At 50.6% G+C, this 14,847-nt stretch overlaps 1 protein-coding gene across 1 annotated transcript; it reads right to left on the bottom strand.

Annotated features, from left to right (window-relative positions):
• Window positions 1-10,369: 10,369 nt before the first annotated feature.
• Window positions 10,370-14,580, bottom strand: LOC136787729 (olfactory receptor 14C36-like). The gene is made up of 3 exons (XM_066985045.1): window positions 14,444-14,580; window positions 10,897-11,333; window positions 10,370-10,806 (listed from the first exon to the last, which is right to left on the bottom strand). Exons 1-3 carry the CDS (start codon window positions 14,578-14,580, stop codon window positions 10,370-10,372), a joined length of 1,011 nt encoding a protein of 336 aa, XP_066841146.1.
• Between the last annotated feature and the right edge of the window lie 267 nt (window positions 14,581-14,847).

Here is a 14,847-nt window from a genome sequence, read left to right on the forward strand (position 1 = left end):
CTGGGCTGGGCAGTGCCCGGCAGAGGGCACCAGCAGCGTCAGGGAGCGGTGGCAGCATGCAGGGGAGGGCTCCCAGCAGGGCTTGGTGCTGCAGAGCCAGGGCTGGGGAAGGGAGCCCAGAGCTGCAGGGGCAGGGGACACGAGGCTGCTCGGGGCCCTTGCTGGCCTGGGCAGAGCAGGAAGGGGGCCCAGGGCATTCGTCCCCTCACCACAGCCTGCCACGACCTGCATGGCGCTCACGCAGCGTCCAGGGCCAGGCTCTGCCCCGTGGTGTGCAGGGAGAGGGCAAAGCCTCTCTGAAAAAGAGGCTGAAACTGAAAAAGGTCCCTCCGCTGCCCCGTGGTGTGACAGGGCCAGGGTGGGACAGGTTACCTTTATTTGATGTAGTTCTTGTGTAATTTGCATTGGTGATGGCACAAAGAGAGAGTTCCTTCACCAGTGATGTACATCCTTCTTCATGTTAGGACACAACTCAATGTCCTTCACTCTGCTTTATCTCACAGATGAACTGGATTAGGTCTCCTTGATTACTCTGAGGCACAGTGCAGTGGTTTTTGCCTTCTGCTACTGCAGCACAATGTGTGTGACTTTCCCTTACTCTGCGCATTGACCTGACAGGGCATTTCACATTTTTCACTTTCAAAACCTCAGATGGACAGGGACCATTTCCTAAGTGGGGCAAGCTGATCGGTTCTGGCTCAGCCATTTGAAGCGTACTCTACTTGAGTTTTGCAGCCTGAGTTTGCTAGAGATGACCCAGGAAGGTAAAGGGATGTTCAAGTGTCTAGTAGGAATAAGGGAGAGTATCATGGGTTTCCAATGGCCATTTCAAATCTAAGTCGATCCCAGGAACCCACTGAACTAGGGTGTTGTCTTTGAAGGGATTTCCTGTGCTGGGCTGGGCTGCAGTTACAGGGACAAAGACCACTGCTGACAGTGGAGGTGCCCTGGCAACTCCACCTGGCTCCACCTGATTTTCCCAAAGGGCTCCGGTCTCCTGCAGGTCTTTTCTGACATCTGCTGGTCCAGGGAAGTGCCTCAAACCCAACGGGGCCACAGGAGGTTTCCCCCGGTTATGCTTATGGTCACACAGCAAAGCTCTGCCTCAATGCCCAGTAATTTTTTAATACTTAACTAATAAAGCATCTACTCATCATCTCAAATGATTCAACTCCTTCCGTTAAATGTCTCACATGAAGTGTAATTTCTATCATGAAGAAATGTGAATTTCCATGATCTATATTCAGCACTGGAGAAGAAATACTGGTGTTCACCTGTACTTGCATTGTCATTGCTTTGTCTATCATGATGTGCTCCCTCATTTTACAGGTACAAAACCTGACTTGATTACACAGACCCTGCTGAATGTCCCCTTTCCAGCTGCCTGTTTGGATATATGAATTTCCCATGGTTCTCCTGCTTTGCCCTCCCCTTACTCTTGGATCATTCAGACCGCTCTCACCAACCCAGTTGCTGCTTTGAGTTTCCATGAGTTCCAGTTCGCCCATCTCTCAGCAGTCTGTCTAATGGTTTCCTTAGCAAGAAACTCATCGTTTCTCATTGAGTTAGTATGATATGGATTAATATTAACACTACTGTTTTAAATTTCCTATTAATCAGTGTAAAATAGATCACGTACAGTCATCCTTATGGGAAGGTAAACATCACTGGAGGCCAAAAAATAAGGAACTTGAACTTTTTTTTTTTTTGAAAACTGCAGCATGATTTCCTGTTAGTTTTTAAATAGGAAAAACCTTACTCTTCCTACCTATGCAGGGCTGCTCTCTTTTGCATTAGGATGAAAAGAGTGCTGATAACATGCTGATGTTTTAATTGTTGCAGAGCAGTGCCTACACCAAGCCAAGGACTTTTCAGCTTCTCGCTCTGTCCTGCCAGCGAGCAGGCTGGGGGTGCAGCAGGAACTGGGAGGGGACAGACCCAGGACAGCTGACCCAAACAGGCCAAAGGGGTATTGCATACCATCTGGCGTCATGCTAAACAATATATAGGGGTGGCTGGCCGGGGTGGGGCGTCGGCTGCTCGGGGATAGGCTGGGCATCGGTCAATGGGTGGTGAGCAATTGCATTGTGCATCACTTGTTTCGTACACATTATTATTAGTAATACTGTTATCATTATTATTATTGTTATTATTATTTTCCTGTCTTAATAAACTGTCTTTATCTCAACTCACAGGCTGCACTTTCCCATTTCTCTCCCCCATCCCAGAGAGGGATGGGGGAGGGTGGGCGAACGGCTGTGTGGTGTTTAGCTGCCGACCAGGTTAAACCACGCCTGTGACAACACTATTCCAAGTAGATGACATCGCTCGGGCTTCCCTTGTCGTCTGATGTGGTCACTCCATTGTAGAAAGCCACCAGATTGGTCCGGCACGATTTACCCTTTGGTGAAGCCATGCTGGCTGTCTCGGATCACCTCTTTGTCTTTCATGTGCCTTGAGATTGATTCCAGGAGGATCTTTTCCATGATCTTACCAGGCACTGAGGCGAGCCTCACTGTTCTGGAGATCCCTGGGTCCTCCTTTCTACCCTTCATCAAAAGGGGAGTGATGTTTCCCTTTTCCCAGTCACCAGGGACTTCACCCGACTGCCAGGACTCTTCAGATAGGATGGAGAGAGGCTTGGCAACTACATCAGCCAGTTCCCTCAGGACCCTGGGATGCAAGTCATTAGGCTCCATAGACTTGTACTTGTTGAGTTTCATCAGGTGCTCCTAAACCTGCTCTTCACTTACAGCGGGTGGGACTTTGACCCCCAGCCTCCATCTGTGGGTTCAGGGAAATGAAAGACTTGGGAAGCCTGACTGGCAGGGAAGACTGAGGAGAAGACGTTGCTGAGTCCCTCAGCCTTCTCCATGTCTGTCATTACCAGTTCACCCTTCTCATCCATCAGAGGGGGAACACTCTCCTTGGCCTTTCTTTTCTGAGCAATGTAGAAACTGTAGAATCTCTTGCTGTTATTCTTTGCTTCACTTGATAAGCTCAATTCCATCTCTGCCTTGGATTTCCTTATCCCATCCCTGCACATCCGAAACAAATCCATGCATAAGGGCCTGGAAAAAGGAACCCTGGACCATAGAAGCCAATCTGGAAACAAAACTTGTAGGTAGGAAGCGCAGTTTTGCGGAGGTGCAGAGCCGATGGGCACGTTGTGGAGGATGATCCTAAAGACCTTTGTGCCTTTTCCCTCCTGATTACAATGCCACTTCCTTCTCAAGAACAGAGTAGCCAACAGATGTGTGACAGATAGTCGGGGATCAAGAATGTTATCAGAGAGCTGATCCCAATAAGATATGGGGAGGTCAGGAGCAGCCTGGACAAGAGAGATGTGAGATTTTGGGGTGAGAAGAAGAGCTTCGCCAGCAGAAATTAATGATTTCATAGAGGTAAGAGGGCTCATCTAATGTAGATGCTGTGGTAACACTGACTTAAAACAGTCATGTATGGCCCTTACCTTACTTGAACCAGGAATTTTAATCCCTCAACCTAAATGCTACTACATCACTGTGACAGGAATCCATTTTCTCTCTTGCTAACCCTAATGCCTTCCCTTAACACCAGCATTAAAATCTTCTATATACCGTAGACTTCTTGGCAGACCTAAACAAAAACCTAAACCACAGAGCTTGTCCATACCTTAACCGCAGACCTGACACCACAAGCAGAACACCAAAGATTCCCACTAAAACTCTGCTTAGTCTCTAACCCAGAATGTGAAAAACAGATACGGAGGGGGCTCTGGAGGTCAGCTACGATTCCCCTAGGTGAGCTCTGCCTCAGGATCTCCTGCCCCAGCAGGAGGAAGGGGACTGGGGCAGTGACTGGGAGGTCACTTCTGTCTCTGCAGGCGATAGGGCAGCAGCAGGAACGTGTCACGCAAAGGGACTGTGAGGTCCCTTGTGTCTGGAGGTGGCAGGTCACCCTTGGCTTCTCCCTGGGATGTGCACTTTGGGGCTGACATCTGCCAGTGGCCCTGCTAGGCCAGCAGAAGGCCCCTGCTTGGCATGCTGCCTGTGGGATCCCCTCTGCCTCCATCCCCAGGAGGACCCAGACAGAAAGAAGGCCCGCACAGGGGTTGTCCTGTCCCTCCTGCTTGAGTCCAGGACTGGACAGCAGGAGGCACAAGGCTTGGCTGTGTCTAGCCAAGAAGCTGCAAGGCCAGCAGCAGGCCCAGGGTGTGGAAGATGCTGCTGAGGTGACTTCTGTCTGCTTGGCTGACAGGCCGCAAGGAGCCTGATGGGCTGGGATGCCTACTTCAGGAGTGGTTTCCACCCTGATGGAGCTTTCTTTGGTAGTAGGAAAGAGAAGGAGAGAAAAAACTGTCAGAAGGTGCACCTTGGAAGGTTGGCACTGGCCATGAGGAGTAAGAAATGTCCAGGGGAACAACTGGTCTTGCTCCTAGAGCCTGAGGAAAAGAAGACATTAAGTGCCTTTACCTCATCTCTTGTCACCAGGTTTCCCCCACATCCAGTAAAGGATGATGATTCTCCTTAATCCTCCTTTATTAACATATCAACAAATTTTTATTTTTTTATCTTGCCTTGCACAAAAATCGGTCCCTCAGATAGTTTGGGGTGGAGAGGACAGAGGCCTCTGACAAGGCTGAGAGTCCCAACAGGACCCAGGTCTTTGTGTCCATGGCTCTGGCTGTTGTCTCTGCCACTGAGGCCTAGGAGGAGACAGCTTCTCGGTAAAGCACCAGGGCCTCATTGCCTCCTCGCCCCCACCCATGAACCAGGCAGGGCTCGTACCATTCTCCTGCACTTGCCCATGCACATCCCCATCTCCTCCTGCCCCAGGAAGAGCCCTGAGCAGTGTGTGAAGGGAAAGGATCTCCCTTCCCAGGGGCTGGGGGTCAAGGCCTGGCCCTTGTCCTTGGTGAAATACATCCAGTTTGGAAAAGTGACATCAGGGTCAACTTCACATTGTCTTTCTCTATTTGTCCTCACTGCCTCCAATGCTCTGCTCTAACGAGATATCCCTAGCTGGAAGGGGATGAGTCCCCAAAGTGGGGCAAGCTGATGGGTTCTGCCTCAGCCATTTGAAGTGTCCTGCTCTTGAGTCTTTCAGGCTGAGTTTTCCACACATGACCTAGGATGGTAAATGGATGTTTAGGTGTCTACTAGGAAGAAGGGAGAGTGTCTTGGGATCCCAAAGGCCATTTCAAATTTAGGTCTATCCTAAGAAACCGTTGAAGAAAGAATTTGCCTTGAAGGGATTTCCTGTGCTGGGCTGGGCTGCAGTTTCAAGGAGAAACACCACTGCTGGCAGTGGAGGTGCCCGGGAAACATCACCTGTCCCCACCTTATCCACCAACGGGCTCTGGTCTCCTGCAGGTCCTTTCAGACTGCTTCCATCCAGGGAATTACTCTAAATGCACCAGAGCCTCTGGAGGCCTAATGATTTCATTGGAAGCATAACCAGGAAATGGGATTTCAAGGAAATATTTCAAATGTGAGTAAACTTCTCTGAAGACCTTGGCACTGGTTGCTTATGGTCAGACAGCAAAGCTCTGCCTCAATACCCAGTATTTTCTTCAGTACTTAAGTCATAAAGAAACTACTCATTACCTCAAATGATTCAATCCCTTCCATAAAATGTCACACAGTGTAGTTTCTCTCATGAAGAAATAGGCATTTTCAGGATGTATTTTCATCACAGAAAAAGAAATACTGGTGTTCCCCTGTACTTGCATTGTCATCGCTTTGTCTATCATGGTGTGCTCCCTCATCTTCCAGGTACATCCACCTGTCTTGATTTAACAGTCCATGTTGAATGTCCCCTTTCCAGCTGCGTGTCTGGACCTATGCAGCTCCCATGGTTCTCCTGGCTTTCCCTCCCCTTCCTCCTGGATCACTCAGACCGCCCTCATCAACCCAGGTGCTGCTTTGAGCTTCAGGGAGTTGAAGCTTGCCCATCTACCTGAAGTCTGTCTAACTATGTCCTTAGAAAGCTCATCGTCATTTATCATTGAATTAATATCATATGGATTAATTCTAATCTTAACACTTATAATTTCCGGTCTATCAGTATAAAAGACTTCTTGTACAGTCATCCTTTTGGGAACATAAACCTCACAGGAGGCATACAGGATGAGGAGCTTGCTTTGCTTTTGGAAGATTGCTGCATGTTTTCCTGTTGTTTGGTTTGAAATAAGGAGAAACCCTTCTGCGCCTGTGTGCATCCAGGTCTCTAAGGCAAGCAGGAGGGAGCTGGTGCAAAGGAGCTGTAACATCCAGCTGCAGACTTCTGGGCCGAAGTCTGGTGGAAGGAGAAGTGATGCAAGCGCCAAAGAGAGAAATGTCAGGGCTGGGGTGGTGAGGAGCAAGGTTCTCCATGCAGTGTCAGACCTCAAGAGTCTGCTTTTCCTCCCTATGCAGGTCTCCAAAGGAGACACCCTGGATCAATATCAGTTAGAGAATAATGCTCCAAACTGAAATTCAACTAAACACATCCTTTAAGATGAGAAAAGATTTTTTTTCAGGTGCTTCTTGAAATCTTCCTCCTTAACTACACCATGAAAGCTCTCCAATTAGCTGTACAAGTCTTGAAGACATGAAGAAAATTATGGGAGAGATATGTCTGCTTAGGACGTTATGCATTTTAATGAGTTCCATGGTGTATTTTGGTGCTCAGTCTATGAAGCTCAGGTACTGAGAGGAGAATGATGTAACTGCTTGAGAAGGTAAAGTCAGAAGGAAAAGTTGAAGTGACTTGGAGTATTAATGGGCCCCACTGAGGGCTGTTCCTAACAAAGCCTCCCCAGGGACTTCTTAGGGCAGATAATTGGAGGCCATGATTACAGCCAGGCAAAGCGCTGTGCTGAGAAAAGTCTTGGTTGGTTTTGGTGAAGCAGAAGGGCCAAGGCCTGAGCCCAGCCACTGGGAGGGGAGATCCTGCACCCCCCCGTCTGGCTCAGGGCTCTTCTTGGGGTCTGTATGATGTGGTGGGCAGTGTGATGCCACGAGAAGAACTTCATTAGGACACCTCCCCACCCCTGCACAGGGTATCAAGGAAGCAGTGAGGCCCCATTGCAATGACTCTATCTCGTCTCCTCACAAGCTCTAGACAAAGGGACAAAAACGTCAGGGCTGTTGGGGCCTTCCATTCCTGCCAGCACCCTCTGCCTTCTCCTCTGCAGGTTTCCCTAAGCTGTTCCACACTTTGCCCTATTTCCTTGAAGTCTGCAGACACCCATCTCTGCCCACCACCTTGCTCTCATCCTGGACTTTCCATCGTTTCGTCAATGTCTCGTCAACCCTCACCAGCTGTTCCTTGAAACACAACGCTTGGTCTGATCATAGATGCTCAGCAGCATCTTCCAAGGCCTGGGCCTGCTGCTGGCCTTGCAGCTTCTTGGCTAGACACAGCCAAGCCTTGTGCCTCCTGCTGTCCAGTCCTGGCCTCAAGCAGAAGGGACAGGACAAGCCCTCTGCGGGCCTTCTTTCTGTCTGGGTCCTCCTGGGGATGGAGGCAGAGGGGATCCCACAGGCAGCATGCCAAGCAGGGGCCTTCTGCTGGCCTAGCAGGGCCACTGGCAGATGTCATCCCCAAAGTGCAGATCCCAGGGAGAAGCCAAGGGTGACCTGCCACCTCCAGACACAAGGGACCTCACAGTCCCTTTGCGTGACACGTTCCTGCTGCTGCCCTATCAGCTGCAGAGACAGAAGTGACCTCCCAGTCACTGCCCCAGTCCCATTCCTCCTGCTGGGGCAGGAGATCCTGAGGCAGAGCTGAGCTCAGCAGAGCATTCCCACCTATCTCCTCCTTGTGGCCCACAAGCTGATCAGATCCACGGCCCCTCACATCCATCTCTGAATGCCATGTGACTGCACAACAACCTCACTCTTTCTGCCCTGCCCCAAGGGGCCAAGCACCTTACGTTAAGGGTTAAAAAGTGTCTGAAGGTGGGGAGGTTAATACACAGGAACAAGTGCTTTCTCTGTTTGGTGTTCAGATTTTGATTAAGGACCTGGGCTCACTTTTCTGGGTTACAATTTAATCAAATATTTCATGGGCAGGTTTGGTTTTCTGCTTACGGTGTCAAGGTCTGTGGTTAGGGTATGACCAAGCTTTGTGATTTAGGGTTTTGTTTAGGTCTGCCAAGAAGACTAGGGTTAAATAAAGCATTTAAATCTAGTGTTAAGGGGAGGGATCAAGGTAAGGAAAAGTGTAAGGGTAAGGGAAAGTATTTTGGCTTCAAGGGTTTCTTTGAGGTCAAGCATTAGAGTAGTAGATCGCTGTTATGGTGTGGAGTAGCATTTAGGTTTGCGAATTAAGTTTACTGGTTGAAGCCGGTGAAGGGCTTCGTGTGACTGTTTTAAGTCACGGTTACAGCAGCATCAGCATAACCTGAACTTTCTTACCTCTACAAAATCCTTAGTTTCTGCTGGCCAAGCCCCTATTCCCTCCTCAAATCTCACATCTCTCCTGTCCATGCTTCTCCTGACCTCTCCATATCAGTCATCTTCTTAGGGGCACGTTAATGCTGGCTTTCATGATCTCAGCTTATCCATCACACCTCTGCTGGCTACTCTATTTCTGAGAAAAGTGGCACTTAAGACATGATGGAAAAGGACACAAAAGTCCATCAGAGCGCCCTGCACAATGTGCCCAGCAGCTCTGCACCTCCAGATATGTGCTGTTCCTGCCTACAAGTTTTCTTTCCAGAATGGCTCCTATGGATGCAGGGTAACTTTTCCCAGGCCCTCGCTTCCCCAGGCCACACCACTCTTGCCCGCAGGCCCCACGTGTCTCTCCAACCCTCCCCTCTTCCCCTGCAGTAGTGGCACCTCACCGCAGCAGGTTGGTGCATCTCCACGCTCAGGGGTGTTTCCTGAGGGCCTGCCCCGTGTGGGGAGTGGCGGGGAGGAGGAGAGCAAGGTCAGCTCCTGGGGCATGGCTGAGCACAGCCCAGCCATCCCGCACCGCGGGCAGGCCCCTTCTCCCAGGCTGAGGCACACACGCAAGGTGGACACTTCTCCATCAGCCCAGCTTCACGCAGGGCCCTTCAGCCCTGCCCCTGTGCTGGGACTCGCCTCCTCCTCCTCCACCCACAGACATACATTGCTTTCCATCTGGGGACCCAGGCAGGACTTTAAGGATCTGCTAAAGCCCTGAATTTCCATGTTTTTCATAGTCTTCACACAAGTCTTCCTCCTGCCATCCCCACTGCCTAGCCCTGCCTTCCAGGTGGAACTCAGTAACGTGGTGCTCAGCAATAAATAATGGGGTCATCTTTCCAAGAGAGGGTAGAAATTTCTTGGGGGCAGGCTGTAGAGATGATGAAGTATTGCGTCTTCTTCAGGGCTTTAAATAAGGTCTCCCCAATTACTCTGCAGTCTTATGGGCCTTCACCCGCTGGCTCTTCACAGCCTCCCCTGGCGTTGCAGAGCCCTCCTTATCCTCTGGACACCTCAGATTCACTTTTCCCCCTAAAAGACTCTTCCTTGGATGGTCACTCATTTTAAGAGGTCCTAATCACTACCCACTGAGCACATTGTCCCTGCAGATCCCCTGACATCTGCTGCCAGCTCCAGATTCCTCTCCAGGCTGGAATCTGCCATCAGCCCCACTGCAGGGGGCACAGTCCCATGCAGATGAGTCCAAGACCAGTTGTAATCTGCTTGGGTAAGTGCCACCATAAAGGGAGTTCTTGGTCCAGCCCTTGGTCCCTCACAGACCACCCTGGGACTTTCAGCCTGTGTCCTTCCCTCCATGAAGAAGCCCAGAAAACAGAAGAGCAGGGAGCAACCCCTTGGCTCTGTTCCTGATAGCACATTTGGAAGAGGTGCCCAGGCTTCTGGGTTTGCCCTGAGCAGCCCCTTTTGTTACTGTGGTGCTAGCCCGGAGGCCAGCTGTGACCCAGGGCTGCACAGTGCCTGCTGCTGCCTGCAGCCACAGGGATGTCACTGCAGAGACAACAGGACTGTCACCAAGGTACATGAGACCTCAGGACTAACACAGATACAAGAGCACAGGAGGAACACACTGGAAGGCAAAAGAGAGCAGCAGTTGAAAGGCCACGTCCTGCTGCTGGCCATGGCCATGGCTACAGTGAAGCAGCAGGGGCCCTGAGCCCTCCTGAGTGCTGGGGCTGCTCCCCCAGCTGCAAAGGAGATGGGAAGAGACAGCAGCTGAGTGCAATGAGGTTCTGATGACTTCCTTATTGGGTATATCTATACAGGAAACTGGCATCTCTGGGAAAATGATTAACAAGTAGGAGGATAAAAAATATATTATTTAAATCAGAAACAAGATTTTCAGAATATAATAATACAGAGAAATATTAACAAAAAATTGTCTTACATTTTTTTGAGGAAACATAGGAATTTTGATTTTATGCATATTATTATATGTAAATATATTGAAGAATTGTGTATTCTAGAACTGTCTTCACTGAATTCCTTAGTTCCTTATTCCTGATGCTGTAGATGAGGGGGTTCACTGCTGGAGGCACCACTGAGTACAGAACTGCCATCACCATGTTCAGGGATGGGGAGGAGATGGAGGGGGGCTTCAGGTAGGCAAACATGCCAGTACTGATAAACAGGGACACCACGGCCAGGTGAGGGAGGCACATGGAAAAGGCTTTGTGCCGGCCCTGCTCAGAGGGCATCCTCAGCACGGCTCTGAGGATCTGCACATAGGACACCACAATGAAGACGAAGCAACCAATACCTAAACAGAAGGTGACTGCAGTAAGCCCAGCTTCCCTGAGGTATGCATCTGAGCAGGAGAGCTTGAGGATCTGGGGGATTTCACAGAAGAACTGGTCCACAGCATTGCCTTGGCAGAGGGGCAGGGAAAAGGTAGTGGCCGTGTGCAGGACAGCATTGAGAAAGCCACTGCCCCAGGCAGCTGCTGCCATCTGGGCACAAGCTCTGCTGCCCACGAGGCTCCCGTAGTGCAGGGGCTTGCAGATGGCAACGTAGCGGTCGTAGGACATGACCGTGAGAAGGGAAAACTCTGCTCCAAGCAAGAAGACTAAAAAGAGGACTTGGACAGCACACCCTTGGTAGGAGATGGCCCTGGTGTCCCAGAGGGCATTGGCCATGGCTTTGGGCAGAGTGGTGGAGATGCAGCCCAGGTCGAGGAGGGCGAGGTTGAGGAGGAAGAAGTACATGGGGGTGTGGAGGCGGTGGTCGCAGGCGACGGCGGTGAGGATGAGGCCGTTGCCCAGGAGGGCAGCCAGGTAGATGCCCAGGAAGAGCCCGAAGTGCAGGAGCTGCAGCTCCCGCGTGTCTGCAAATGCCAGCAGGAGGAACTCACTGATGGCAGTTCTATTGGACATCTGCTTTTTTGGGGATGTGGTCCTGCACAAAGGGAAAGAACAGTAATAATGTACAACAGACTTATCAGAGGAAAATTCAATTTTCTCATTAAAAGACATCAAAAAGATTGTCCACTTGCAGGCAGGTATTTTGAAGTTCCCTTTAATGACTTCGAACTGATTCTGAGTTTCTCTGCGAGAAGAGTACTCTTCTGTGGGCAATGGAAGAATCAGTCATAGCTGAAGGTAGCAACATGGTAGGAACATGGGGTAGTCTCAGATTCACTTCACTCCTGATATAGAAGAGATTTCCCCAGTTTTGCTCCTAGTTCATCACAGAGCAGACGTGTGGAGATTTACTTATTTATTTGTTTCTTTGTTTGTTTGATTTGTCCTCTTTGTTCAGCTGTCCCACCACACCTGAGGAGTGTTTCTAAGGCATAAATCCTGGGCTTTCTGCTGCACTCCAAGTGAAGCCCTGTAGGTCCTCAGAGTCACAGATACTGCCTTGTTAGAGCAGAGTGCCCTTCAGAGAGGAGAGGCAGTCAGTCCATCAGTCCTGGTCTCAGCTGCCCTGTGTTGGCAGGTCTTTGAGCTCCAGGACAATTCTCCTCCTATGTTCCTAGAGTTGTAGAATCCTCTAGAAGCTGTAGAATATCCTGACTTGGAAGGGTTCCACAAGGATCATCAGATCCCACCCCTGAATCTGTACATGAACACCCAAAAATCAGTCCATATGCCTGAGGGGGTTGCCCAAATATTTGTTGAATTCTGACAGCCTCAGCGCTGTGAACACTTCCCTGGGGTAGCTGTTCCAGTGCCTACAGAAGCTGGCTACTGCTGAGTTTTTCTAAAAGAGAAATCGTGGGCATTTCTCCTGCACTTGAAGGGAAACTTTGTGGATCCTCAGAAAAAAGGGACGGGCCCTATAGTGCAGTGTCCTTTAGTGATGACAGGCAATGTGTCCCTCAGTGCTGGTCTCAGCTGCCCTGTGAGAGCTGCAGGAAAGCTGTACTCAGTTGTTCAAATGAAAAGAACCAGGACACTGCTGAGAGCAGAGGAATCCTGGCTCCAAGGGCCCACCTCCAGACCCCTCACCCTGTCCCCGTACTCCCCTTCCCCCAAGCACCCTGAGGGCTCACCCCATGGGCACGTGAAACCCCCATCCCCAGGCAGCCTGGGAACAAGTGCAGCAGCAGCACGGCCAGGTGGAGAAGCCAGCAGGAATGGCAGCGTGCTGCTGCCAGGGGAGGCAAGGCCAGGGAGGGACAGACGGACACTCAGCACACCCTCCTGGGCCGCAGCTCTGCCTGCAGAGGAGGCAGCTCCTGCTCATTGCAAACGATCTGTGCTCACCTCAAGCCTGCAGACACCTTCCAAAGGCAGGGCGTATCAGGGCTTTTGTAGCTCATAAAGATCACCTAGGATAAAGCCTGAGAGGACCACAATGATGATGTTGGTGCAGTCTGTGGGCTGATGTGTGGGAAGGGACTTTATGAAGTTCATTGATGACATATTGGTCCCTCACTGCCATGTTCCAGGAGTCTCAGTCTCCTGCAAAATCCTGACAACTCATTACCGTGAAACCTGCCTCCCCTCCACTGCAGAAATCTGAAAGCACATCCGACAGAAAAAGTCTTGCCTTTCTGGTAGTCCCTGCCTTGGTCTTTCTCTTGAAAAATGCAATCATAAATGCCATTCTCTAAAGCATTTTGTACTCATTTCTGGAGAAACAGAGAGACAACTATCCCGACAGATGCTATCAGGCATCGGATGTGCCAGCTGTAGAAGACCCCTCTGGCAACCCCACCTGCATGGCCCTGCTGCCAGAGACTCACGGTGCCAAGAGCCTGCAGATCTGTCCTGCCACACGCTGCCCTCTGTTGCTGCGCTCCTCACTGCCTCCAAGCCCTCTCTCCTGCTCTCCTGTCCCCGTGCCAGCTGCGGTCAGAGCCCCCAGCTCTTCTGTGCTGTGCACAGGAGCTGCTCCTGGGCACAGCTGTCTCTTTGCAGCACTGCCCGCTTGCCACGAGCTCCCCTTGGGCCCAGGAGCCCGGCCCAGCTCAGCAGCACAGCACCCGACCATGGCATCGCTTGCTCTGTGCCATTGGGCTCCCTCGAGGTGTCCCCAGTGCCTCAGGGCTGACAGCTCCCGAAGGCAGCAGGGTCTCTGCTGGGCTGTGGTGTCTGAAGCAGGCTGACATCATCGCCGACTGCTCCTCTTTGTAGAAGTCAGAGACTGATTTTTACAAGTGTGATTTGTGCTGTTGGACTGTGGTTGTCAAACACGTTGTGCTTTAACCCGTCAGCCACCTTAGCACCACACAGATGTTAGTTGACACCCACCCCCAAAAGAAAATGGATTGAAATAAAGGTAGTTTAAATGGACAGAAATTGAATAGATAGTAATAACTTTAACAATACTACTAATAAATAATAATAATTATTATTTTTATTATTATTATATGTATAAAGCAAGTGATGCACAATGCAATTGCTCATCACCCACTGACCGATGCCCAACCTTTCCCCAAGCAGGGGTCCCCCTGAACCTGACCAGCCTGCATTAGGATCTCCTGTGCAGATCCCTTGACCTTACTTTGGTTTAGGGCAATACAAGCTTTCAGAAGGATTAGGACTATTTTCTTCCCTTTCTCAAATACTTCTTGAGCTGTGTTGCCCCATGTGATGACGACATCAATGTACTGGAGGTGTTCAGGAGCTTCCCCCTCTTCCAGGGCAGTCTGGATCAGCCCATGGCAAATGGTAGGGCTGTGTTTCTAGCCCTGGCGCAGTCCATTCCAGGTGGACAGGACGCCCCTCCAACTGAAAGAAAAGTGCGGCCTTCACACTGCTGCCAAAGGGATGGAGAAAAATGCATTAGCAGTATTAATTGTGGCATAGCGCTTGGCTGCCTTTGACTGCAGTTCGTACTGAATGAAGTTTTAGCATGCCCGGCACAGCAGCACTCAGCGGTGGTGTGACTTCAGTCAGGCACAGAAGTCCACCGTTCTCTTCCACTCACCATTAGAATTTTGCACTGTCCGTATGGGACTACTAAAGGGTGAGCAAGTGTTGGTGATCACTCCTTGGCTCTGCAGTCAATGAACCAGCTCATGCATGGGAATCAGGGAGTCTCTGTGAGTGCAATACCGCCTCAGGTGCGCTGTTGTGGTAGCGATTGGCACCTGCTGCTCATTGGCCATCAGCACCTGCACAGCAGAAGGGTCCTGTGAGAGAGTGGGCAAGGTAGACAACTGTTTGATGGCCTCCGTCTCCAGGGGAGTCATGCCCAAAGTCCATCCAGTAAACGTTTGGATCTTTGAAGTAACCTCTCCTGATTTAGTCTATGCCAAGGTTGCACAGAGCCTCCAGGCCAGTCCCAATGGGTTGCTTTTGCCACTCCTTCCCAGTTAGGCTCACTTCAGCCTCCAGTACAGTTAACTCTTGGGTTTGATGTGCCAGGCCAATACTCCTCAGAGTCCAATACACCCGATTGTCCCCTTCCTCCCCCTGGATGGAGGCTGGGCCCCTCTAGGCCTGCTCATAGTATTCAT

Source organism: Anser cygnoides, chromosome 30, assembly GCF_040182565.1.
Source record: "Anser cygnoides isolate HZ-2024a breed goose chromosome 30, Taihu_goose_T2T_genome, whole genome shotgun sequence".
Lineage (NCBI taxonomy): Eukaryota > Metazoa > Chordata > Aves > Anseriformes > Anatidae > Anser > Anser cygnoides.